The 27,485-nt window shown below is 40.5% G+C and overlaps 1 protein-coding gene, 1 long non-coding RNA gene and 1 other non-coding gene across 7 annotated transcripts in view; 1 reads left to right on the top strand and 2 right to left on the bottom strand.

Moving 5' to 3' along the window:
- EBF4 (EBF family member 4) overlaps positions 1-27,485 on the top strand; it is a 103,180-nt gene that overhangs the window by 19,254 nt on the left and 56,441 nt on the right. For all 5 annotated transcript variants that reach the window (XM_074230050.1, XM_074230049.1, XM_074230048.1 and 2 more), the window contains exons 2-6: positions 2,456-2,612; positions 2,864-2,927; positions 3,384-3,439; positions 7,405-7,478; positions 10,993-11,061. In XM_074230050.1, coding sequence (XP_074086151.1) covers positions 2,456-2,612; positions 2,864-2,927; positions 3,384-3,439; positions 7,405-7,478; positions 10,993-11,061 — 420 coding nt within the window. The remainder of the gene's footprint in view (positions 1-2,455; positions 2,613-2,863; positions 2,928-3,383; positions 3,440-7,404; positions 7,479-10,992; positions 11,062-27,485) is intronic.
- On the bottom strand, positions 8,608-10,594 carry LOC141518226 (uncharacterized). The gene is made up of 3 exons (XR_012477128.1): positions 10,270-10,594; positions 9,670-9,806; positions 8,608-8,778 (listed from the first exon to the last, which is right to left on the bottom strand). It is a non-coding gene; the product is annotated as an uncharacterized LOC141518226 (long non-coding RNA).
- LOC141519698 (U6 spliceosomal RNA) lies at positions 26,683-26,785 on the bottom strand. Its single transcript, XR_012477361.1, has one exon. It is a non-coding gene; the product is annotated as a U6 spliceosomal RNA (small nuclear RNA).

A 27,485-nucleotide genomic window follows, 5' to 3' on the forward strand; every position in this document is an offset into this window, starting at 1 on the left:
GCTGTGTGGCCTTGGGCAAGCCATTTAACCCCATTGCCTTGCAAAAAAAAAACCCCTAAAAAAAATAAAAGGCATCATGTTATATATATATATATATATATATATATATATATATATATATATATATTATTTATACAAAGACAAAATGGACATTAAAGAACATAGACAAGAGGATAATCCATAGCGTACATGGCATACAGTCAAATAATAAAAAATTAAAGAATATTATAATGCTGGTTCATATTGACCTTGTACTATTATACAACTCTAGTTTATATCAGCTGTAGCCTACCATGCCTTCTCTTTTTGAACCCTAGGGTATAAGGCTTCACATTTTCTCCTACTGTTGCTATCAAGGTCTTCTGAGCTATTGATTTAAAAAAGTCCACAGCATAAAGCCCAGGAGAAATCTCACTGGAGATGGCCCTTCAAGTTGATACCCACTCTTCCATGGTTACTTTTTGGGTTGAGTCATTAAGTCACTGAGTCCCATCTTTATTTTTCCCTAAGGATAGCAGGAGCACCTGGATGGAGTGATGGTGCTGGGTTTTTTCTTTCCAGTTTATCCTTCCCCCCCCCCCAGACCTACAGAGGGGATTTCTGCCTTCTGCCTACTATTCAGAGACTGTTTTTAATGAGAACAGAAGGAAACCTCAGGGCATCTTTGCCAGAGCTGGAATATTCCCTGTAGTTCAAGAATGGGTATCCTCCCTAGCTACCTACTTCATGGGCCTTCAAGATTGCTTCCTCCCACTTCATGAAGCAACGGCTGCCCTGACTTCCTTCCTCTGCAAGGGGGAAGTGGTGAGGATCCTAGCTGGTGGAGAGCCATTCTATCTAGGATTGGGGTGAAGTTTTCTCATTATAACTTTATACATTGCTTTAAAGTTTGCTAAGTGTCTAGCACAAGTTCTTCATTGATCTACCAACATTATTAAGGTGATATTATTACCCCCATTTTACAGGTGAGGAAACTGAGGCTAAGAAAGGTAAGTACTCAGGATCACATCGGAAGTATCTGAGGCAGAGTTTAAACTGTGCCTCCTAGCTGTCTCAGGTCCCAGCTACACAGAAGTTGGAACAGAATGCCCAGAACTGGTCCTTTAATTTATCTCTTTCCTCTCTAAACCCTGTGGTCATAGTCTCATGGCTTCAGAGAATCTCATCTCCCTTAACCCCCCCCCCAACTTCTTTAGAGGGCCAAGTGCTAGAAAACATGCATTCCCTTTATTTAGCTAATCTGGTGTTTTCCCCACTTCAGCCTCCTCTCCTTCCTGCTGGAAAAGTTGAGCTGAAAGTCTGGTAGGGTAGGCAGGTTAGTAATCTGTTCATAAGCCTTGACTTCTAGAAAGTGGAAGGGGCTACACCCCTCTCTCTCCTCCAATCTGTAGCCTATCCTGGGAAGTAGGGAGCTGACTTGTGTTTCTCTCCTGCCCCAATTCTGCTACCTTCACTATGCATACTGTAATAACTTCCTGCCCAATACCCTAATGTCTCTCTGTGATCCTTTGGAATCTGCTCTTTAAATGAGAACTGATGAGACTTGTTTGCCTTGTCCAAGGATCACCAAAAGCCACTCCATCTCCAGTGAGGTGGTAGAAGCATCAGCTTAACCCCAGGCTTATCCATTCCTCTCCTGCTCTCCCTTGATCTTGACCCCAATAGTTTCTTGCCTGTATCGGCCCTGTCTGAACTGGTCCAGAAAACGCACATATACTCTAGTCACAGAAATCCTAATGCCTCCTTTGGGCAAGATCTTCGTTCCTGAAAAGTTATCTGTAAAGCAGTCTGTGGTAAATTCAGCTGCCCAGGGAGCTGTTGGGGGGAAGCCTGCTGGGAGTGGGAACTGCTTAGTAATATGAATGAATGATCACACAGACATTTAGAAAAGCCGAGCTGGAGGCTGGCTCTTTGGCAGACTGAGCCATCATATTTCACTGAGGAGAGCTTTGTGGGGCAAAGGGCCCATCTATGCCCTGTGATCACAGGCTCCCCTAAATGACCCTCACCTCTTAGAACAGAGATCTTTGCACTTAGCCAGCATCTAATAAAATGACTGATGAATGAATAAATCAATGAATGAATGGAGGGAGGGAGGGAGGGGAGGTAGAGGAGCTGGCCCAGAAAAACTATTCTTCCTCTTCCTTCCCCAAGGCATTATAGAGAGGTGGCAAGGTGGCTAGCCTGAACCCTGGGAGTCAGGAAGACTGGGTTCAAGTCAAGATTCTGACACATACTGGCTGTGTGACCCTGGGCTGGTCTTAACCTCTCAGTTTCCTAAGCAACCAAGACTGTACATTGCAGATTAGGTGCCAGTCTGTATCGTTAGGGGGAATTTCCTTACCAGGAATTCTGTGAAACCACTGGTCAGGTAGAAAATGAAAAAAACATTTCTATCCCCAAAGAAAGTCCTAGGAACCCAAGCTGACATCTCCCCTTTCCCCTGTCCCCGCAGTGGTGTGGGCCTGGCTCGGGCTCACTTCGAGAAGCAGCCGCCTTCCAATCTTCGCAAATCCAACTTCTTCCACTTCGTGTTGGCCATGTATGACCGGCAGGGTCAGCCGGTGGAGATTGAACGCACAGCCTTCATCGATTTTGTGGAAAAGGAGCGGGTAAGGGGAGCTGGAAGTTAGTTTGGCTTGGTGTTTGGTCTCTTCATTCTTGGGAAAATTTTTAGAGCCAACCTGGGGTGGGGAAAGGACCGTGCATGGCCAAAGATGGCAGCCAGGAGGGAAAGGGTAATTATTCTTGGGTAGGGGAAACAAATTTCTTCCCTCTCTTCCCCCCTCCTCAGTTTACAGTTTAGCTGGCTGAATGTTGGGGAAACTCCCCTTGACCTCTGTTCTCTCTCCTGTCTCTCCAGGAACACAGCGGAGAAAAAACCAACAATGGCATTCATTACCGGCTACAGCTGCTGTACAGCAATGGTAAGTTCCTTCCTTGTTCTAGCCTAATCTTCACTGCCTTGTCCAATTCAGTCTGCCCTCCCTCCTTCTCTACTACCTTAATCAACTGCAATCTGCCCTCTTCCTGAGCAACCTTCCCTGTTTTCCCATCATCATAGACTGACCTGCTCTTGCCCATTCTGCTATGCCCTAATCTGCCTTGTGTTGTCCTCTTGTTGCTTGTCCTTTCTAAGGGGGAATGGTTTCAGGTTGACTGTACGTGTGTGTGTGTGTGTGTGTGTGTGTGTGTGTGTGTGTGTGTGTATACATATATAATGTACATATGCATATTCATACATACATATATACATATATATACATGCAGGTGTTTTCTCTCTCTCTCTCTCTCTCTCACATACACACACACACACACACACACACACACACACACACACACACGTCCTAAGACCTGATTCTTCCCCTCCTTTTTGTTCCCAGGAATCCGCACTGAACAAGACCTGTATGTTCGTCTCATCGACTCCATGTCTAAGCAGGTGAGCTAGTGGGAGAAGCCCATTCTGTTCTACAAGTCTCCTTATTTTTGTTTGGGGGCCTCTTTGAAGCAGGATTGTGAGGTTTCACCTCCCATGGTCATCCTGACCCAGCTCAGCTTCCGGAAAGCTGGTTCCATCTATCCCTACTTTGCCTTTCTGCAATTTGCCCAGCCCCCCTTCCCCATCTCTGATCCCAGAGCCCCCACTTTACTGAGTGTTCACTACATTCCTGGTACTGTCCAAGGTGCTGAGAAGCTGCAATTGGCAGATGAGGCTGAAATCTCTGCCCTCTAGCAGGATATCATCTTCTTGGGAGACCAGATGTGCACAGAAAGAATTAGAGAACAACACAAAACATCACACATTAAGGCCTGAACTTCGTATAAGTGCTAATGATTGTTTAGAGAGGCCAAAAGGGGTGGGGAAAGGTTAGTAGAAGCAGGAAGAAACTGGGCTCAGAATCAGAGGCACAGGATTTAGAGCTGAAGCAGTCTTTGAAATCAATTTGTCCAATTTCCCTCATTTTTCCAGAGGGAGAAAAAATAAGTCCTAGGAAAATATCTGTTCAAGGTAGCTGGTATTTGAACTCAGGCCTCTGAATCCAAGATTAGCACTTTTCCAAAAATCCTTTGTTTGTATTCACTATCTCTGGGTAGAAACAAACAAATGCAAAAATCTAAATCCATAGATGAGAACAAAAATCATCATAATGAGATTATAAAAATTGTATTTATAGTTTTTTAATGTGAATATCAATCTTAACAAGCTAGTAACTAAATAGTCCTGTTTGTGTCCATGTTCTCTTCTGATTTTTTGTCCTTCCATGTGTTTTTCTGGGTTTCATTAATGTTGATATGATTATTTGCCCAGTAGTCAGTGTGTGTATTGTTGTCTAAGTGATTTCTGTGTTATATTGTGCTCAGGAGACTAGGGTTTTGGTATGAGCTCTGCCACTGACAAGCTGGGTGACCTTGGGCTTGGACTTATTGGGAGAACATTCCTTGGGGGTCTGCCCATTGCCTTATTTTACTTCCAATACAAGCAAGAGACTAACAGGATTAATGTTTGACTGTATGTTAAACCCACGATGGTTCAGGGTGGGATAAGAATGTGAAAATGAGAAACCTGATGGGAATTTCTGAGGCCTTTCCCTGTTCCTTCAAGGTTATTTCCAGGTAGTTAGCAAGGATGAGAGGAGATACAAGTGAGGAGGGGATGTGAGATTCTCTCATCAGTTGATAATACTCAGTGTTCTACTTTGGGTAGAGCACTGGACTAGGTCCTGGTCGGGGGGGATTCACAGATGTTTAAGGATCTTATAGTCTAGTTGAGGAGACAGACACATAAAAGATAATAAAATGAGGCAGGATCTTCAAAATGTCCCCATGACAATCAATCCCTGAAGAATTTAAGGGATCTCTAGCAGTTTGGAACACTTGGAGAAAGTTTAGAGTTGGGGGTGGATGGTTCCATACTAAAGTTGAACCTTACATGAAGGACAGGACTTGGCTATTAGAGTGGTGTTTAGGGAGAAGGGGGAAGAAGCAAACTACTTTCATTAGAATTTAGAGATCTCCTAAGAGAATAGTAGGAGAAAAGAATGGAAAGTGAGTACTATTCTATCGTGGAGGTCCTCGAATGCCAGGATAGAGAATTTGGCTTTGATCCTATAAATCAATGGGCTAATACATTTTTGTGAAAAGGGTCTTTCCCAGAAATCATCTGACATCAAGTATGGAGTGATGGGTACAAGTAGCAAAGGTCAAGGACATCCCCACTTCTGCTGGGAAATCTGGGAAGCCATAATTTATAGATTTACCCTGGAAAGCTTCCCAATCTATTAGATGGGGATTTCCCTGGTCAAACAATGGAGTATCACTGAAGATATGTAATCAGAATTATGCATTAGAAAGTTGAATCTGGAAAGAGAAAGCCTAGAGGCAGGGAGATTAGATTATAACTGAAACAAAGAAGGAGTTATGGGATTGTCAACCTAGGATGGCAACAGTGGAAATGGAAAGGGAGAGGCAAATGAAAGACATGAAATTCAGCCTTTGATTGGCTTTGAATGATGCTGAAGACTCTGGGAACCAGAAATGCCTTGGGGCCACTGAGTCAGAGTGTATGGGAGAATGATGGCAGCATCCTCTGAAAGAGGGATTACCTTGAGGTGAAGATGATGACTTGGGTGGTAGATATGTTAAAAATAAGCACACAACAGATGTGCCCATCTTAAGTTAGTGTTCATATTATATGCCTGCCAATGATAATGCTGTAAATGGGGGCTATTCTTACAAGGTAGGTAGCAGGGAGAATGGGGGCAGAATGGCTGGGCTGGCAGAGGGGGAAGGTTAAGGTAGGAATGATTGGTCAAAGCTTTGAACTAGGATTCATATCTGGGTTGGGGGGTTTATAGTCTTCTTTTCCCTCATTTCAATTCATGGAGTGACTCAGGGAGAAGGCTCTTTATTCTCTTAATTTTTGATTATATAGAGAAACCCATGACAGGTTGCATGGTATAGTGGATGGAGGACTGGTCTTGAAACCAGAAAGACTTGGGTTTCATCCCTAGCCTCTGATACATACTATGTGTGATCCCTGGCAATTTGTTTAACCTCTTTCTTCTTTGGGCAGCTCTATAAGGCTATAAGTTCCAGAGAAAGTACCGACTTGCATTGGTAGGAATTCATTCACCTAGGAATTCCTTATACCAAAAAACCCCCCAAACCCAACAACAATAAACAGCACAAATCTAGATCATATACTAGGTGTTTTTCATCTTTTTGCATATCAAACCCAACCTAAATCTCTTTGGCAATGCAGTGAAGCCTATGAACTCCTCAGCATCATATTTTTTATATAAAAAATAAGATACATAGGATCACAAAGGGAAGCAATTATATTGAAATACAGTTTTAGAACATTAAAAAGTCAACTTAAGTTCATAAACCCCAAGGCACCCCCATCCCTATGGTGAAAGCCAGGGGAACTTTGGATGGACCTTCATTTTTCAGTCCTTGCTAGATCTCTTCCCAGGATCCTAAAAGAAAGACTCCTGAAGAAGCAGAGAAAGTGATAATCCAAAGTAGTTTCTTTTCCCCACCTATGGTCCCAAAGAGTTCCCCTCTTTCACCCTGGCCCCTCACTAGCTTTTAGGTAGCTCTGGAGATTTGTTATTCCTTGCCTCTCTCCTGAGCCCTGACTTTGTTCCATAGCTTACAGCAGCTACCATCAAGGCACCTTCCTAGACATCTTATCTCCTGGGTCAGTGAATGCAGGTCAGAGGGTTAGGGGAAGTGAATTCTAATACAAATAATAAATAATAATAGCTATATATAAATACATATATGTGTACTGTATGTGCATAGATACATATACTCATATAGCAGGAAGATAGCAAGACAGACAGACAGACAGATAGATAGATAGATAGATAGATAGATAATTTTATTGGTATAAGGAACCTCCAGTGAAGACATACCATTTACCAATTCAGACTTGTTACTGTTTTTTGATTTATAGTCTCAGAATCTTCCTGGAGCAATTCTGAGCTTTAGGGATCTACCCAGGGTCACAATATGTGTCAGAGGTGAGACTTGTACTCATTTCTTCCCGACTCCAACATTGGCTCTTTAGGCAAGATTGCATGCCAATAACTCACTTTTCTATTGTGTTTTAAAGTTTACAAATCCATCTCCTCAAAATAATCCTTCAAGGTAGTAGGGCTAGTGACATCTTGATTTTACCTATGGAAAACTGAGATTTAGAATATTTAAGTGCTTTGCCCAACTGTTACCCAGCTAGTCAGAGTCAGGATTTGAACTCAGGTCTCCTGATTCCAAATCCAGAGCTCTTTCCATGACCTGGTTAGAGGTGGAAGTGTGGGTCCTTTGTGGCTTGCTCTTCCTTTTCCCTCTTCTCCCCTCCCCTTCTGTCCAACTGGTCTGTTGCCCCTGTCCCTTCAGGCCATCATCTACGAGGGGCAGGACAAGAACCCGGAGATGTGCCGTGTCCTCCTCACCCACGAGATCATGTGCAGGTGAGTGTACTGAGGGGTCAAGACATATGGGTAGGGAAGGGATGGGTCAGACCTTGCCCGAATTGGGTGCCCATGTTCCTCTCCCTCAGAGCAATGTAACCCAGGAGCTTAAAAGTCTGGAACAAGATGATGGGGTCTATGGGGGGTCACGTTCAGCTCAACTCTTCAGGTCTCAAACCCTTTTCCTCTACCTTTGGGCCAGTTACCTAAGCTGGCCCTATGGCAGGGCTAAGGGGGGGGGGAGGAGGAAGAACAGGGAGGGGGAGGGCCTCCCGGGCACTAGCTGAGCTGGCGGGTCCCTGAGGCCCCATTAGCTAGGGCTGTTTGTGCCGCTCGAGCCGTGTTTGCGCACAGGAGAGTCATCCTGTCACCGCTAATTGAGCTGCAGGAACTTTTACTAATGAGCTGGGGCCCAAGGGAAGGGGACTCCAGAGATGGGGGGTGGGGGGAAAGGGGAGGCAAGGAACAAGGCTATGGGGAGTGGCACCTAAGGACTGGCTGGCATGGACAGACCACTAATCCATTCTAGCCTAGACCTATCTGGGAGTGGGGCTCCTTTCCTTCTTATCTCTGCTTCTCAAAGACCTAGCCACCCCAACTCTGCTCTTGGCTGTATAGGGAGGAGCCAAGATTTCAGAACTGGAAGTGACCTCAGAGGTTAGGTAGCTCAACCCTCTTCCAGGGCAGGCATCACCTCAGCAATATCTCTGACAGGTGGTCTTCCAGTCTTTAGTGTGAACACTTCCATTGGCAGAAAGCTCATTACTTCATAAGGCAGCTGGCCCAATTGTTGGACAGCTCCAATTGTTAAAGGGTTCTTTGTTATCCTGAGCCAAAAAATCTGTTTTCCTGGAACTCCCCCACCCGCATTGTTCCAAGTTCTGTGCTCTAGTTTCAGCCACACAGAATAAGTCTATTCCCAGAGGTCTTTGCTTAAAGCAAACCCAACATATTGAAATCTGTTTCTACATACAAGTTCAATTATGGCATATTCTTCATGTTAAATAAAAAATCACAATAATATCCCTTAAAAAAAGGCATGCTCCCCCAGGACATGGGAAAGAGGATTACATTTAGAAATATTTGATTTACACTAAATGAATGAATAGACATTTCAAAAATATGTTTATTGTGCAAATTGGCCTTGGACAAGATCCTTCCAGGCATGGATAGATATAGAGTGGTCTCCTTCCTCGCAGTGCTTTCTCTCCCCTCCTCTCTCAGGGCTTAGAGGAAGACAGACATGTGACTCTTCCCTAAGACCAGTTCTTTCCATACCAAGTGAAAAGGAAGTGTATATCTAGGGAGAGAAAGAAAGTGAGTATTTTCTTACCTACAAGAAAGGAAGAGTTGGGCATGGAGACAATGGGAGGTGAGAGGACTCTCCTCTCTTTTGGATCTTTTGGGAAACAGGGTTAGATGGTTTCTTTACATCAAGTCTTGAGCACCAAGGATCCACCTTTTCCTATGAGCCCGTCTGCTGACTGGGAGGGAGCCCTTAGACAATATAGCTTTTGACAGAGCTCCAGAATTTACTTTTTGATCTTTAAACTGGATTCAGTGGGAGACTACACACATATTTGTTTTATCCACAGTTTCCTAGAATTCTTTTTAAATTCAGTTTTATTTTCAACATTTGCTTCTTCCCACCGCCCACTAAGAAAGCAAGAAAAACAAAGCTCCGGTTATAGTTTCATATAATTCTAGAATCTAAAAGCTGGAAGGGATATCTAGCCCATAATGGGCAGCAATTTAGATGGACAACCATTCTTTCATAAATATGGAGTGACTCCTGACCATAGTTTCATTCCCTATTCCTTCTCTCTTCCTCCAATTTTAGTTTTAACTTTTTCTCAGTATCTGTGGGGATTCGCTGTTTTTGTATCCCTATCTATATATTCCTCCAGTTTTGAGGAGGAATGAAAGACAGTGATCCTAATCTGAGGGACATTCATTCCCCCTCCCCCTCCTTTTACTCCTTTTACTTTTAGAAATATGACTAGAGTGGGGTGATCAGGACTTTGTCCAGGATACCACGTTTAGACGGCAACAAAGTTAGAAGTCCCCAATGACATTTGTAGTCCGTTAGGACTGTGGGAACAACAACAGATCTTAGCACATATTTAGCAATGATAATTAGCTAAAAACCAGAAGCTACCAAATGGTAGACTGGGGTGAATGCCTCCTTCACCTTGGCTGGTGGCAACCTCCCTTTGGTGTCATGGGGTCAGTGTATCTCCACATGGGATGGTCTCCTCTCCCCAACTCCTTGTTCTCCATGAAGACCCCTTTCATACAGCTTGCCTCAAATAGTTTGTGGTACTTTCCCTGTATAAAAACAATTCCCATAATTAGGGTTTTCTTCCCCAACCCTCCTAATATCCATTCTCACCTTTTCCCCTTGCCTCATTTCCTTCTCCTCCCCATTCCACTGTCTCTCCTGACTTCGGTGTCCTCTCTTTCCTTCTCTCACTCTGTTACATTTCAGAAAGGGAATAACTTCAAGAGACAGCTGGTGGCCCAGGGGAGAGAACATTAGGCATGGAGTTAGGAAGTCATGAGTTCAATCCTGCTGCAAACACTTACTAGCTGTGTAACCCTGGGCAAGTCACTTAACCTAGCCATCTACCTCAGTTTCCTAATCGGTAAAATGGGAATAATAATGACACCCTCTCCCAGAGTTGTTGTGAGGATCAAATGAGTTAATATTTGTATAGCACTTTGCAAACCTTAAAGTGCTATATAAATATTAACTGTTAATTTGCTAACATTAAGTCTTAATTAGACTTACCTAATAGTAGAATGGAGGGGCAGCTAGGTAGATAGCACTCCAGGCCCTGGAATCAGGAAAACTCATCTTCTTGAGTTTAAATCTGGCCTCAGACATTTTTTAACAGGATAACCCTTGGCAAGCCACTTCACCCTGTTTGCCTCCATTTCCTTGTTTGTAAAATGAACTGGAGAATGGCAAAACCTCCAGTATCTCTGCCAAGAAAACCCCAAATGAGGTTGGGCATAACAAAAATGACTGAACAGCAACAATTGTGAAATGGGTTCTCTTAATAGGTCCTTAAATGGAAGTTGAATGATCATTTGAGGGAGGTGTTATAAGAAGAGTTCCTGCCTTAGGATTGTGAATTTGGAGTTGCATGAGTCTTTAAAAGTCATCTAGAACAAACTCCATCACTTCACAAATAGTAAAAATGAAATTTAAGTGATTGTCCAAAGTTACACAGATGAGTAAGTGGAATTTGTGGATGAAGATTGAACTAGAGGCCATAAGATCATAGATTTAGGGATTAAAGGGACTTAGAGGCATTTGACTTCCCACCATTTCATTTTTATAAATGAGGAAACAGAGGCACAGGGAGGTTAAGGCACATGACTGTACATGACTGAGGTGGGATCTGAACCCATATCCTCCTGATTCCTAGTCAAGTGCCTTTCCTCTTACATCATCATTCCTTGCAAAAGTCACTTCTGTCTCTACAACTCTGACCTTCTCTCCTTACAGTCGCTGCTGTGACAAGAAGAGTTGTGGCAACCGAAACGAGACACCATCTGACCCCGTCATTATAGACAGGTAGAGAGAGGGTCCTGGGAGTCCTGGGAAGAGAGAGAGAGAGAGAGAGAGAGAGAGAGAGAGAGAGAGAGAGAGAGAGAGAGAGAGAGAGAGAGAGAGGGGTATATATATATGCAAGTACATATGTGTGTTTGTGTATTTTTGTATGTATACATGTGTAGGGAAACAAGTGTCCTGGTTATGGGCACCTGTGAAAGAAGGGGACCTATTTTATTATGAGTGGGGTTTTTTTGCGGGGAGAAAATTGTGAGTAGGAGGCAAAGAAAGACACAGTTATGGGGGAAAGAAGCAAATAGGAAGACATATAATTAGGACACGAATTGGGTGATGGAATTAAGGGAAGATGGAGATCAGTATATTATGGGACCAAGGGAAGGAGCTGTTCTCAAAGAATTTATAGGAAATGAGTCAACACATAACCCAGAGACAAAATGATAATGGAACATCAAAAATTAGTCTCTGCGAGAGACTCAGTAATGTCTAACATATGTGCCCCCTACTTTGAGGAATTTCAGAATAGCAAATTTTTCTAGATTGAGTTTGTTTTATAAGGGCTTACTTATGCGGAATAATATGCTTAGTCTGTGAACTATAGGGAGTGCCATTAGTAGAGCCTAGTGGTTAGTGAAGGAAGCTTTATAGATAATGGAAAGACCTTACCTAGTAAAGAGGGGAGCTTGTCCCAGGCAGAAACAGCTTAGTTAGAGCCCCAAAAATGGAAGAACAGGAGGTTTGCTTTTATGGAACAGAAAATTTGAATTTAAGACTGAGACAGAATAAGATTTCCAAATTGAGAGTTCAAGACCATTAGCTAGATAGTTGTGGAGGAATGGAGGAAAAAACTAGACTAAGAGTGAGAGGAGCTGAGTGCTGGTTTACAATCCCACTTACTATTTGTGTGACCTTGGGTAAGTCAACTCTGGGAGCCTTAGTTTACTCACGTGTAAAGTGGAGATAATATCTGCCTGCCTAACCTATCTCATAAGGTGGTTATGAGAGTCAATAATTTCACGCCATAATTAGATAAGTAATAAAATGGTTCAATGGCTTAAGATTGTCTGTTCACAATTTAAGAAAAGGATTAAATGTAGAGGCAGCTGATATAACTTGGTTCATTTAGTTACTCTAACATTTTGATTATTATTCTTTTATGATTGAGGGCATGGTGCTCTTGGAAATAAAGTTCATTGAGGACACATTAAAGTCCCTGCCCTCCTGGGGCTTACAGTGTAAGATGACATAAACATAGATAACTGTACAGAATAATATATGATAATTGCATCAGAGATGTGCCAAAGGAAAAAAAGCAAACAAACCCAGGGCTATGTGAGTTCTGAGAGTGAAGGTTGTTATACACCCTTGGGATCATGGAAGGTTTTATGAATGAATGGAGGAGTGAAGAAAAAATGAATGAAAATGCTATTATGTGCTTACTATATAGTAGTCACTGTACTAAGGGCTGGAGATACAAAAACAGTGGAACAAATTCTGTTTCTGACCACAAGGAGTTTACATTATAACAAGGGAAGATGGCACAAATAGGGGATCTAGATTTGGAAAGGGAGTGGCTGGGTAGCAGATCCATTGGGAGGAAGAGGAAGCCAGAGTTCAGAGATGAATGAGAAGTGGAATAGTAAGATAACTAAGAGAAGGTTGAACTTACAATCAGAACCCAGGGTCATAGGAACAAGTATCCTTCCATGGGAAGGAGATAAGGAGTCTGGAATATAGACAACATGATTGGGAGATGCCTAGGAAATGGGATAGAAAGCTTTGGACTGAGCAAAATAAGTCTTACTCATCAGAGCTCAGAGGTCTTTATGGAAGAAATGGCATTTGAATAGCCTTTAAAGAAGGGGTAGGAATTCATTGAGCAAATAAATGAAGAGATATGTTTAGATGAACTTCTGTAAGTGATTTTTAAAAGGTACTGGAGAATGAGAAAGAGGTAATATAGAAAGGCAAATGACATCCTAATTTTCAAAAAAGAGAGAGAATGAAGTCTGCAAGCTATTTACTGATGAGCTTGAATTCAAATCTTAGCAAAATGCTAGAACATTATGAAAGGGATGATGTCTTAACATTTAGAAAAGAAGCAATGATCACATAGGGTCAGTGTTTCTTCATGGCTTCAACAAAACAACCAATCTTGATCCCAGAGGACAGATGACTCGGAGGAGTAGAGAGAAGAGTGTGGATACATATATACTAAGATATATAGTAGCTATGGTTTTATCTTTGTTAACAATAGGGTTTGGAGTCAGGGTGGGAGAAGGAGCGTTGTCAGGAAATGACTGGTATGAAGAACATAAGGCAACATTAAAACCTTTTAAAATACCAGATCAGGGGGCGGCTAGGTGGCGTAGTGGATAAAGCACCGGCCTTGGAGTCAGGAGTACCTGAGTTCAAATCCGACCTCAGACACTTAATCATTACCTAGCTGTGTCCTTGGGCAAGCCACTTAACCCCATTGCCTTGCAAAAAAAAAAAACCCTAAAATACCAGATCAACCTAATTTCCTGTTTTCTCTCCCACAACGATACTAGGTTAGGAAATAAAAGACCCTAATACATATATAGCTTTAAGGTTTGCAAATCCCTTTATGCACACACAATCCATTGGAGAAATAGGTGTTCTAAGAATTATTAACACAGTTCATTTTATCACTTAATTTCTCTCAGCCTCAGTTTTCCATCTGCAGAATGAAGATAATAATAGTACTTGTAAGGATCAGTTGAAATAACATATGTCAAACACCTCGCCACCCTTAAGCATCACATAAATGCTAGCTATTGTTGTTGTTATTATTTTCATTTTCATTGAGAAGCATAGTGTCCAGAGTGGGGCAGGGCTGTCCTCTGCTCTGGTAGCACTTCGGGGCATTATATTCTAGGAAGGGCATTGACAAGCTGAAGAATTTCCATAAAGAGGGGATCAGGATGGTGAGGGGGCTTGAAGCCATGCCCAGCCTCAGCTGAATTGAGGGTACCTAGTCTGGAGAAGAAATAATGTGGCGGGAAGGGGCATATGAAGTAAAAGTTATTCTGCTTGCCCCAGAAGGCAATGAGGGAGTAATGGGTGGAAGCTGGAGAGAGGCAGATTTCAGCTCAAAATAGGAAGAAACTTCCTAACAGTCAGAGAGGGAAAAAGCCTGCCACAGGAAGTGGTGGGGGCAGATTCCCCTGTCCTAGAGGTCTCCTCATGGAGGCTGAATGACCACTCAACAGGACTATTGCAGCTAGCATTCTTGTTCAACTGTGAATTAGACTAAGTGGTCTCTTAGGTCTGTCCCTTCCAGCTCTAAAGGGAAGAAGGAATGGACATTTATTAAGCATCTACTGCATCCCAGACACTGTGTGCAGGGCTTTACAAATATTATCTCTCATTGGATTCTCCCCACAACTCTCAGAAGTAGGTGCAGTTATTATCCCCTTCTGACAGTTGAGGAGTTATGTGACGTTCTCTGAGATACACAACTAATAAGTGCCCGAGGCTGGCTTTTGTCTCGGATCTTCCTGACCCCACAGCTAGCTCCATCTACCCTGGCATCACCCAACCAGCCTCTAAGAGTTGGGGAAAAGAGATAATGATTGTGAAAGTGTTTGAAAACTAATAAGGATTATGAATATAGAAATCATTATAGATAATATTCATAATAATAGGGACCTGAGAAAATTACAGAAATGAATTTGGAAGAGACTTCAGAGGCCATTGAGTTTAATTCATATGTGAATAAGAATCCTTTTACAGCCTTTCTATTCACCCTCTGCTTAGAGACTTTCTGACAACAGGGACAGCCATTCCACTTTTGCATCACCTAAATTGTTAAGGTTTTTCCTAAATTTGAAGCTAAAACCTTCCTCTCTGCAACTCATCACCTCTTGCATTATCTGGTTCTATTTACCGAGGTCAAAGCAAGCCTCATTCCTCTTCTACTCAACATCTCTAAGGGTGCTGTAATAACCATCTTACCTCGTAGCTTTTCTTCTCTAGTCTTAGTCCTAGACCTGGTTAGGCTTTGTCCTCTCCAGAAACTCCCAAAAGGAAGTAACTTTAAAAAAGGAATCAGATTTATCTGATATGATCTTGCTGAAGCTGTCCTGTCTCTTGGTGAATCATTTTCCCTTTCTAGATGGTTCCAAATTAGGTCAGTTCTAGATTTGATTTGAAGGAAATTGAGGTTAATTGACTTACCCAGGGTCATACAGCTAGTAATTGCTTGAGGTCAGATTTGAACTCAAGTCCTTACTCCATCCACTGTAACACCTAATTGCTTTGTAAGTTCTAGAATTTTGTTGGAATCAAACCCAGTACATCAGCTTTTAGTTTGAAACTCAAACCCCTTTCTCTTTCATTGGGAAGAATGTCAACTGTTAATGTTAACTATTTTTGTTCTATCCTTCCCAGGCTAAAGGTTATTCTCTTTGATAGATAGCAACATAAAGAATTTAGTAGTTCTGCCTTCTCTCCATGATCTGCCACCATTAACATTGTCTACTTTGAATATCAGACTGACCCCTCTGTGATCTTCCACCCTCAGATCTCTCTAATTCATTTTCCACATGGCCACCAAAGTGATTTTCCAAAACACATGCCTGACTGTGGCATTTCCTTCATTGTTCCCTTTAGGATCAAATATACATCTCTCTGTCTGGCTTGTAAAGTCCTTCACAACCTGGCTCCAACCCATCTTTCTAACCTGATTATATACTATTTCCCTTCATGTACTTCGCAATATAGCCAAACCGATCTTGCAGTTTTTTACAAGTTAGTCCATCTCTCGTCTACTGCCTTGGCTTAGGCTGTCTGCATCCTCACTACTCCACCCCCTCCCAAGCTCATCCCTCTACCTAGATTGTCCTCTCTCCTCACCTTTGCCTCATAGAGTCCCTAGTTTTCTTTTTGTGACACTTTCCACATGATGTTTTTCTTGGATCCCCTAGTTGCTGGCATCTCCCCCTCTGTCCCATTACTTTGTATATATTATTTATGAATTAGAGACCTCTAGGCATTGCATTGAACAGAGCTATGGGCCTGTAGCCAGGAAGACCTGAGTTCAAATGCAGCCTCAAACATTTACTAGCTATGTAACCTTAGGCAAGTCACTTAGCCTCTTTTTACATCAGTTTCCTCTCCTGTAAAATGGTGATAATTATAACACCTATCTCATAGTGTTGTTGTGAGGTTCAAATGAGCTAAAATTTGTCAAGTGCTTTGCTCAGGACCTAGAACATTTTTATTTAATAATTGCTCATTCCTTCTTTCCCGTATAATCTTAGATGGATATGCATTGTCTCTCCAATTTCATAAACTCCTTGAGAACACAGGTTGTGTTTCACTGTTGTCTTTATAACCCAGACGCTTAGTATGTAATAGGTGTTCAGTAAATCAATCGATTGATTGCACTTACCTATGAAATCATTAAGATGTAGAGGATTTTTTTTGTCTTTCTTAGCATTCGTTGCCAGCTTTAGTTCATTTTGAGTTTTAGTGTTCCTGATTTTCTTACATGACTCTGCCACTGTTTTGTATTCATCCTTAGTTACCTGCACTTGATTCCATTTTCTACATCAAAAAATATAATTTGGTCAGTGAATTCCTTCTGTATAAATCTCCCTTGGTCTATTTAGGCAGAACGTCCTTTTCCTCCTTGCTGAAATTTCATGCTTCCATTGTCAAACTTCCATTTCTGGGGACTGCCCATCTCCTCTGGAATGACTTCTCTTGAATATTAGCCCATGAAATTCTGTCCTTTCTCTGAATTCTTTGAAATGCTCTCACCCAAGATAGAGGTTATCTCCCCCTGCCCCCTTCCTGGATAATCTCTCTTCCTTGAATATTCATAATTCTCTTCTCTTCTGGTTCTCTTTCTACCTAACTGTTCCTTCTAAGACTTCTTTGTGGATTATCCATGATTCTTGAACTCTACATATGGGTATACCTTAGGTTTTTGTCATGGGGTATCTTTTCAATGACCGCTTTCTTTCTTGGTGACCTCATCATCTTTCAGGGGTTAAGTTGGCTAGCACCACTATGCAGGTAATCACCAGATATACATATACAGCCCTCATCTGTCTCTTGAACTCTGGTTCCATATCACCAACAGCCTTTTGGAATCTACTTCAAACTCAACATATCCAAAATGGAACTCATTATCTGTTCCACTCAACTCATCCTTCTCTCAACCACCCCTTGAAATAGATAAAATAGAAAATTCAGGGTCTTCCTGGATTTCTCCCTCTCCTTTACTTCTCATATTTATTTCCAGGTCAAGACAAGCTAACAGGCATTTATTCAGCACCTACTATAGGCACAGTAATAAGTACTTGAAGGTACAAAAGAAGGCAAAAATAATTACTGATCTCAAGGAGTTCACCGTCTAATGGCAGAGACTTCCATGGACAAACAAGATGTATATAGAAAAAACTGGAGTTAATTTCAGAGGACAGGCTCTGGCATTAAGGGTAATTAGAAAAGGTTTCTTGCAGAAAGTTGTGGCATAGTGGATATGGCACCAACCTAGAACACCAACCTAGAGGACCTGAGTTCAAATTTGACCTCAGATACTAACTGTGAAATCCTGTTTGCTTCAGTTTCTTCATCTGTCAAATGAATTATAGAAGGAAATGATAAACCATTCTAATATCTTTACCAGGGAAACCCCAAATGGAGTCATGCAGAGTCACACATGACTGAAATGACTCAATAACCAACAACAGCTTTTGCAGAAGCTGAGACTTTAATTGGGACCTGAAGGAAATCAGAGAAGCCAGGAAATGTAGATAAGAATAGCAATGGTGCTGGTTTCACTGGAAAATATGGAAGGAAGGAAGATGTAAGAAGGCTGGAAAGTTGGGAAGGAGCCAGGTTTTGGAAGGTTTTTAAAACTGAATTTTTATAGTTGATCTGGAAATAATAGAGAACCACTAGAGATGATTAATTATTGAATCTGACCAGACTCACACTTTAGGAAGATCAGTTTGTCAGCTGACTAAGGGATACATAAAAGTGGGAAGAGACTTAAGGCAGAAAGACCAACAGGAAGGATGATGCAATAGATCCAGGCATTAGGTCTAGACCAAGATGGTGGCAGTGTCAGAGGAGAGAAGGAGGACTTACACAATAGATGTTACAAAGTTAGATTTGACAAGGTTTGCTATGGGGATGGTGGAGAGTGAGAAGATGAGTATGACACGGGTTGAAAATTCAAGTTTGCAAGTACCTAGAAGGATAGTGGAGCCCTTAATGGTAATAGGGAAGGTAGGAAGGGGGCAGGGTTTGAGATAGTGTCAGTTCTACCACCATAATATCTGTCTTCTTCCTACATAGACACAACCCAGCCACTCTAGTTCAGTCCTTTATCATCTCTCACATGGATTTCTAGAATAGGTTCCTAATTGGTTTCCTTGGTCCCAATATCTCTCTTCTCCAAATCATTCTCCACCAGCTACCAAATTGGTATCCAAAAGCACAGGTGATGATGTTTGTCCTTCATTCTCAAAGAAGACCATGACATCAAGGAGTTGATGCCATGACAAGCACATGAAATGGATTTCAGTGAATAGAATATTGGAGGTAATAATGAAGTCAGAAACTCTTTCCATTTTGTCTTCATATTCCTTATAATACATTCTAAAAAAAATCAAACCTGTGATTTCATTGATTTGGGGAATTTCAAGTATGGAAACTTTTCCCACCAATTCAGAAAATACATTCAAGTGCAATTTAGATGCCTAGAGAGCAGCCTGGAGTCTAAAAGTTTATATTGACTTGCCCAGGGTCATAGAGCCAATCGATGTCAGAGGCAGCATTTGAACTAAGGTCTTGATTCTGAGACCAGCTTTCTATCTTTTACACCATGCTCCTCCTGCCTAGAACATAGATACCCAAGCATCTGCTTGTTCAATTTTCTGAATTGAGTTTGATTCTTTTCAGCTTCCCCTCCCTTTTAAAAATAATCACAAATTCTAAGATGGAGAGCTCAATTCAATCTGAATTTCTCAGAATTCTTGCTTTAGCAGCCACTTCTTTCTTATTAATAAAAATTAGATCAGGGTCCACTCTTTCTCTTTTTTTCTTCCTACACTTTTTTGAAGAATGAAGATATCTTCAAGGCAAGTTAAGAATTTAGTAGTTTCTCTGCTTTGAGCAGAGAGGAAGGAAGGAAGGAAGGAAGGAAGGAAGGAAGGAAGGAAGGAAGGAAGGAAGGATGAGAGAGAAAGGGGAGGGGGAAAGGAAGGAAGAAAGAAAGAGGGAGAGGAAAGAGAGAAAATGTGTGTGTGTGGGGGGGGAACTCCAGCAAGTGTCTAGAGAGTGAAATTTTCCCCACAAACTGTCTTGTTCAGTTTCTGATCTCATACATTTCATGACTGGGATACTTCCCCATAATATTGCTTCTAATTTCTGTCCATTCATCCCCACCTAAATGCTCTCACTCTTGCTTCTTCCTTCTGGATTTTTGAATTATTCATAGAGAATATATTCTTAATCTTCAGAACTGTTTCAGCTTTCCTTCCATCTTTTGACTAGGATATAAGCTTGCCATCTTCCAGTCATAAGTGTCCTTCCCTCAAGTCTCACACTTGTGAAGCTGAATTCACAGAAAATCTGTGCTCAGATCTTATCTCTGACCCTTACCTTTATTACGACCTTGGGTTAGTCACTTAACTTCCCAAAGCCTCAGTAGGTTGTTAATTTCTGAGATCTATAATCCCTTTGTTTTCAATTCTTTGGGAGCAATATGGTATAATGGATTGAGGACCAGCCTTGGCATCAAAAAGTCCTGGGTTTGAATCTTAACCCTAACATATACTATCTGTATGATCATGGGCAAATCACTGAACTACTCAGTGACCCCAGGCAACTCTTTAAGATTGGAAGTTACAGTTGGATTGCTTTTTGGCATTGATGGAAGAAGTTTCCATACTGGAAATTCCCTTCATTAATGAACTTTCAGAATTGTAGCCATCATCCATATCCATTTCCCTTTACTCTTTGGATTTCATTGTTGGTTCTCTTTCTGGATATTGCCCAACAGAAATTACTGTTTATTTTCACTGATAACTCTTCTTCCTATGTAGAGCTAGTTCCTTACTCTCTGTTATTGGGATTAGTGGATTCCCAAGGACAGTTTTTCCATTTCTATCAATTATCATTTAGAGTTACATAGATTAGATATCCAAGGCAAATACATATATATATATATGTATGTATATATATATTCCATACATACATACACACATATATTTTTACTGGTTCTTCTTAGATACAATTGATCCTTGGCAAAGAACCTATTCTTTCAACATTTTAAGCCTTGATCCAGAAATCCATACCATGTCTTCATCTTTTTAATTAGCTGTACCTGTTCCAAACTCATTTTTCTTTTATGCAGCCCATACTTTCTTTTGGCAGCCTCAATGAGAACATCACTTGTGCCCCTGATGTCCTGAGTTTCTTCCCCAGGACATCATGATTATATCATGGTTTCCATATGAATCACCAGAAGCAGATGACAGTTGTCAGGTTTGACAGGAGGTCCTCTATCACTTCTCAGATACAAACCCTGGGAGGATGGTGTGCCTCCCTGTTGTTCTTGTCATGATGATATATGGACATATGATTCCTCAATATGGATCACTACTCATCCTTTTTTTTTTGACCAGTGGAGCCATTTAAGCAATATAGTGAGGGCAGCTAGGTGGCACAGTGGTTAGAGCACCAGCCCTGGAGCCAGGAGGATCTGAGTTCAAATTTGACCTCAGACACGCCTAGCTGCATGACTTTAGGCTAGTCACTTAACCCCATTGCCTTGCAAAAAGAAACAAAAAAAAGCAAAAAAAAATGTGTGATATAGTGGATAGAATTCTAGTTATGGAGTCAGGAAGACCTGAATTCAAATTTTGCCTCAGATAGATAATAGTTGTGTGACTCTGAGCAAATCTCCTGACCTCTTTCTGCTTCATTTCTTCATCTGTAGAATGAGAGGGTGTTGGACTCTAGGAGCCCTTTCATTGATGTTCACTCCTTTTATATTCATATCCAACTCCTCATGACCCCTTTGGCATTTCCGTGGTAGAGATATAGAAATGTTTGCCATTTTCTTCTCCATCTCATTTTACAGATGAGGCTTTTCAATAGCATTAAGTGAATTGCTCAGGGCTTCCTGACTCCAAACCCTGCACTCTATCCACTGAGCCACCTAGCTGCCTCAAAAGACACCTTTCATCTCTAAATAAACCTCTGATTTTAGTTTTTCCTGAGAGTACAAGAAATTTTTCTTCTTAGTGGGTCCAACTGCACCCTCAGTGAGAACAGCCTCAGTCATACCTGTTATAGTTCCAAAGGCTCAGGTTCAGGGGTCTTTCTCCTTCCCTTTTTGCCACATATTTTCACACCGCCCCTTCCTCTGATTGCTGCCTCCACTGACACATCTTAGTATTTGCTTCTTTGTTTATTTTTTTGAAGCTCTTTCTTCCTTCTTTAAAGGGGCACATTCCGCCAGTTAATCTTGAAGTTTCTCCCCAACCCTTTGGCCTCCTCTAGTGGGACTGGCAGCCTGCATTGTTATGTACAGGTGGTGTCTATTTGGTATTGGCAGGCATCAAGTGGCGCATGCTCTATAGGTCCCTGGACAGTTCCTCTTGCCTTTACAACTGCAATCCTTAGTTCCCTGATGCTTTCATTTAATAGCTCTTGTGGCTAACTGTTGTAGCAAACTACTTGATTATTGTGTTGAGAACTCCTTTCAGAGGTTTTATCTATGTGTGTTTTTTCATTTTTTTTTCCTAGGGACTTTTCCTTTCTTTTCATTCTCTTCTGCTCATTCATCCTCAGCTCTTTTTTATTTTTATCTAAAGCAGTGATGTCAAAATGCAAAAAGGAATGGAGACTGTTACTCTATACTTGCAGCAGCTTGCATGTCAATGGATTTTAAGATTTTAATGTTCTCACCCTTTGAGTGTATTTTTCTTTATTTTGTTAACTATTTCCCAGTTGCATTTTAATCTGGCTTAAGCCTCACCTGTATTTGATACTGATGTTAAGGATTGAGTGTCACAGAAAGTTAAGATTTGAATTGACCAAAGAATAATGAACCACTATAGACACTGGACTAAGAAGAGATAAAATTATGGAAATATTATTGAAGGAGATTGTTCCAACAGCTGTTTCAGTTTGGCCCAGAGGTAATGAAATTGGTCAGGAGAATGCTGAAGGATGATGGGGAGATTACCTCCAAGATTGGGTAAAATAGGATAGCAAGTTATAGAATCAGAGAATTACTTTTAGAATCATAGAATTTAGAGTTTGAAGGGTCCTTAGTGATTATCTAAGCCTTTACTTATGCTATCCCTCAAGTATGGGTATTCAGCTTCTTCTTGAAAATCTCCAATAATGAGGAGCTAAACCCTGCCCAAGGCAGTCCATTTCATTGAGATAGCTTTAACCTCTAGGAAGATCTCTCTTCTGGTTCAATAGCCAGAGTCTTCTTCCATTTAGTCAGCCAACTTGGTTTTGCCCTTGAGCAACAAAGAATGCCTGCTCTCTTTCCTTTCTGACAATCTTTCATACATCAGAAGATAGCTATCCAGTCTTCCCTTTTCTCCCCCGGGCTAAATACACTCAATTCCCTCAGCTGTTCCTTATATAACATACTTTCCATCTTCATCACCTCTGGATGCCCCCCAGCTTCTCAATACTCCTCTTAAAATGTGATGCCCAGAACCCAACACATTTTTGAACTTCTGTGAGCCTAGCAAAATGACCAAGGGAATTTTAACTTGGAAATACTACTTTCACTAATGCAGCTTGCTGGTGATGCTAACTTCTATTTATATATTACGTGACTACAACCAGGAGCCAAATCTGGTTTCCGCCTCTCTAACATCTCTCACAGCTGCCCCCTTCTGGCCGTTCAGAGAACCACCCTTCCTCCATCCTGGTACAGCCTCTCATCACCTCTCACCTGGACTATTGCAATAGCTTTCTTAGTGGTTTCTCTGCCTCAAGTCTCTCCCTGTCTCTCATCCAGTCTTTACCAAGCTGCCAAAGTGATTTTCTTAAAACATAAACCTTGACCAAGTCACTCATCTGCTCAATAAACCCAGTAACTCCCTATTGCCTGTTGGATCTCTGTTATTTAAAACCCTTCACAATCTGCCTCCACCCTTTGTTTCAGCTTTACTGTACTCTATTCTCCTTCATCATTTATGCTTTAGCCAAAGTGAACTCGTTGAAAGTTCCCATCTCCCGTCCTAAATTTATGCAATTGATTTTATGGACCTAAATGCAGTGACTTCATAGTTAACTCTAGAATGAACCTTGTTGATTTGCACTCAGTATTTATTAGTCAATATGATTTTGAGTTTTTGTTCGATCATCTATCAGTCAATATTTATTGACACCTACAAAATCACAGTTTTAGGTGATGTTGGGAGATTTTAAGGCATATAAAACTGATTTCAAGAAGTATACAATTGCAGGAAGAATTAGCATTATACATATATATATATATATGCATATAAGCATTTTACATGGGTTATCTCAAATGATCTTTTCAACAGCTCCTGTGGGGGGGTATTATTATCTTGATTTTATAAATAAGAAAATGAGGTAGTCAGGGGTTAAGTGACTTGTTCAGGTTCATACTGTTTGTAAGTGTGTAACTTTGAACACATCTACCCAATTCTAGGTCCAATGTTCTATCCACTGTATTACCTATTTATAAATAACTGTAAGATTTGTAAGAATTGTAAGACATGGGGGTGACTAGGTGGCACAGTGGATAGAGCACCGGCCCTGGAGTCAGGAGGACCTGAGTTCAAATCCGGCCTCAGACACTTAATTAGCTGTTTGTCCTTGGGCAAGCCATTGAACCCCATTTGCCTTGAAGAAACCTAAAAAAGATTTGTAAGACATGATATAGACTCAAGAACAACAAAAAAAAGATAAGGACAATACAAGAATTAAATCATTCTTCAGTATAGAAATATATATGTCTTCTTACAAGGTAGTCTATGATTGATGACCAGAGGAGCTGTCTAAACTTAAGAGGGACTGAAAAGTGGAGAGCATCTCTCTGGGTTGGGCTCACCACTTCATAGGGGCATAAAATTTTCCCTTAAAATGTGCAAAGAATATCTATAAAGATGGTGAAGGAATAGAAGAGCAAATAATAAGAAAAGGCATACATGTTAGGAGACAGTAAAAAGCCTGGCCAAGAGCCAATAGGAAGCTATATGTTGAAAGCCTAGATCCAATGGGAGTTAAGACTGAATAACTACAATAGGACCAGAAAGAACCTGAAGAAAGACCTTTCTCCTAGTGTCATGGAAAGAATGGTAAGCTAATTCTGTTAAAATTTTGCAAACTAAGCATATAAATTTGTTGTGACTTCAGTGAACTGATGTGCACTGGGAAAGATTGGCAAAAAAGAATAATGGAAAATATGTTTAAGAAGTTTAAGAAACAAAAGAGGTTTGCAGTCTGCCCAGAAGTTCACTTTCTCCAAAAAGAGAGGTGGAAAGTCTTGGATGTGGGAGGCATCGAATGACATCACAAAAAAGTGAAAGTGATTATATCTCAAAAAGTAGAAAAGAATTGATGTAATCGTGTCTGCTGATAGTGTGCAGCATTGTCAACTAATTAGAAAAAGGTCAAAATCAATATCAATTTAGGAGAAATAATAGCTTATATTTACATTGAATCTTACTATGTGCTAGGTACTATTATCCCATTTGATCCTCACAATAACCCTAGGTGGTAGGTGCTATTATTATCCTCATTTTACAGATGAGAAAACTGAGGCAAACAGGTTAATTGACATGCCTAGGGGTCACACAAAAAGGATAGGGATGAGACTAGTAGCTGCTTGGTTTTTGTTTTAAACTTTCATCGATATCTTTTGTTATTAAAATACCTTCATCTCCCAATATATTCCTCTCTCCTCTCTTCCTACAGAGCCATTCTTATAACACAGAATATAAAACAAAGGAGGGAGGGAGTAGTTCAGCATAATAATCAACATACAAAACAAGTCTAATAGTATGTGTCTCTGTTCCACTTCCCTAGTCCCCCTACCTCTGCAAAGAAGAGAGGGAGGTGCATCTTTATCTCTCTTCTTCACTGCCATGAGTGATGTTCATTGCCATGAGCCATGTTCTTTCTATCCATATTGTAATCATTGTGTATATTGTTTCTTGGTTCTGCTTTCTTCATTTTATATATCAATTTCTATAAGTCTTCTAATGTTTCCCTGTATTCTTCATATTTATAAATTACTTAAATAGTAATATTTAATAGTAAATAGTAATATTCCTCTGTCTAAAATTTGTTTGGACATTTTCCAATCTACAGTCATCTACTTTGTTTCCAGTTCTTTGCTACTACAAAAAGTGCTGCTATAAATATTTTGGCATACATTGGACCTTTCTTTCTATTTTTGACTTCCTTGGGTGAATATTTGCATGTAATTATAAAAGCTTCAATCTAACCTATCCAAATGATTTGTTGATGTCAAAACATGGGAAACGGAAAAAGACAAAAATCCTAATCCTGATTATCACCATTTCCTATAGAACTTTAATTGACGTGAATAGTGCCTACAACAAAAAGACCAAAGGTCCCTAAAGAACACCTTAGCTAGAAATTACTTTATCACCTTGCTAAATCAGAAGATATGGCAGCCAAGGGGAGCATTTGTGAAATACTAAAGAAGAGGATAGTGGAAAATTATCAAAATTACTGCCTCATAAAACAGTGGAAAGTAGTAGAGGTAAAAAATAGCCCAACTAAGTTATATCATCCCAAGAGTATACATATATTAAACTGGCAGGAGAAAAGCAAGTAAACAGAAAATGGAACTGATTGGTCAGGATCTATAACAATCAATTTTCATCATCAAGAATTGTGGAACCACTATATTTTGACTCTGAACTTTGATCTCTGATGTGCACAGTAGCTGTAGAAATAATGTCTAAGAAGACAAAATTAGAAAGAGTGGTTAGATCAAGCCAAGTCGAAGAGGACGTATATATGCCGAGTTAACACAATCTTGTAAACATTAAGGTAATATTAGAGAGGAAAAGATACCAAAGGAATTGGAAAATAATGAACAATATTAATACCCCCAAAACATAATTGAGAAGACATCAATGAGTTTGCTCAGAGGCCTACTTTTTCATCTTTAACAAATTTTTGTAGAATGATCTATACAAATATTAAAAGTAGTTTTGAGAAGAATATGAGTGGTAAAGAGGCATGGTTTTGCAAATGACTTTGATGACAAATCACAATTTTTATAGTCACAGAATTAATTGGTAGATGCAGAAAATGCAAGATCCTGATGTTTATTTTCTGAATTTCAAAAAAGCATTTGATTCTGTTGAACAAAATACAGCCCTAAAGTCTCCTCTCCAACAAGAAGCCTAGCACACACACACACACACACACACACACACACACACACACACACACACACACATATATATATATATATTATAAGGTCACATAAAACTTCTTGATAAATTTAATCATTTGAAATTTCAGTGACTCATTAACATTCAAAATCAATCATAAAATAGGGAGTGGTATGCTTACCCAGGGTTTTTCTCACTGGTATAGAGGATGCCCTGTGCAAGTTTCACGAATTTGCCTGTCATCTTTGTGCAGGGGCCATGCTAATCTTCTCTGTATCATTTCAATTTTAGTATATGTGCTGCCAAAGCGAGCCTTGTGCAAGTTTCATTTGGAAAGAGCATATAGAAGGTTTGCCAGATGCACCTGTTTGTGGATCACTTTATTCTGATTGTATCTTACATCATTGTAGTGCCTCCTCAATGAAATTCATTATTATTCAAGAGAGCAATCTAATAATCCAAACAGGAAAAGGCAAATGGATGAAAAATGCCTGTGGTTTAGACAATGATGTCCAATCCATTGATTTAGTACATTAGTCCATCTTTTGACAGATACTGCAGATTGATATCAAGCTCAGCCAAGAATTGAATGGTAGAAGAAAGGGGTGAATTGTATTTAGGAAATGGCTAAATACCCTCAAATTTAGCTCTAAAGAGGTCACTGACTCTGGAGAGAGCAGTTTTTGTTTAGTTGCAGGAACAGAAGCTAAATTTTAAAGGATTAAGGAGAAGCATGTGGTAAAAAGTAGAGGTAATAGGTATTGACTGTTTTGTTCAAAAAAATTGGTAATGAAGAAATTGGTAATGAAAAGGATGGGAAAACTAGAATAATTGTTAGAGCAGTTATTTGTGGGTGTTTTAAAGCTAGTTTCCAAATCAGCTAATGCCTGTTGGCAGTCCTGGACTGCATATCCCATAGGTAGTTCAAACTTAACCTTGCCAAAATAGAACCTATCACCCACAATGAAAAAATAACCTAGGGGCAGCTAGGTGGCACAATGAATAGAGTAC

The sequence above is a fragment of the Macrotis lagotis genome, chromosome 3 (genome assembly GCF_037893015.1).
Source record: "Macrotis lagotis isolate mMagLag1 chromosome 3, bilby.v1.9.chrom.fasta, whole genome shotgun sequence".
NCBI lineage: Eukaryota > Metazoa > Chordata > Mammalia > Peramelemorphia > Peramelidae > Macrotis > Macrotis lagotis.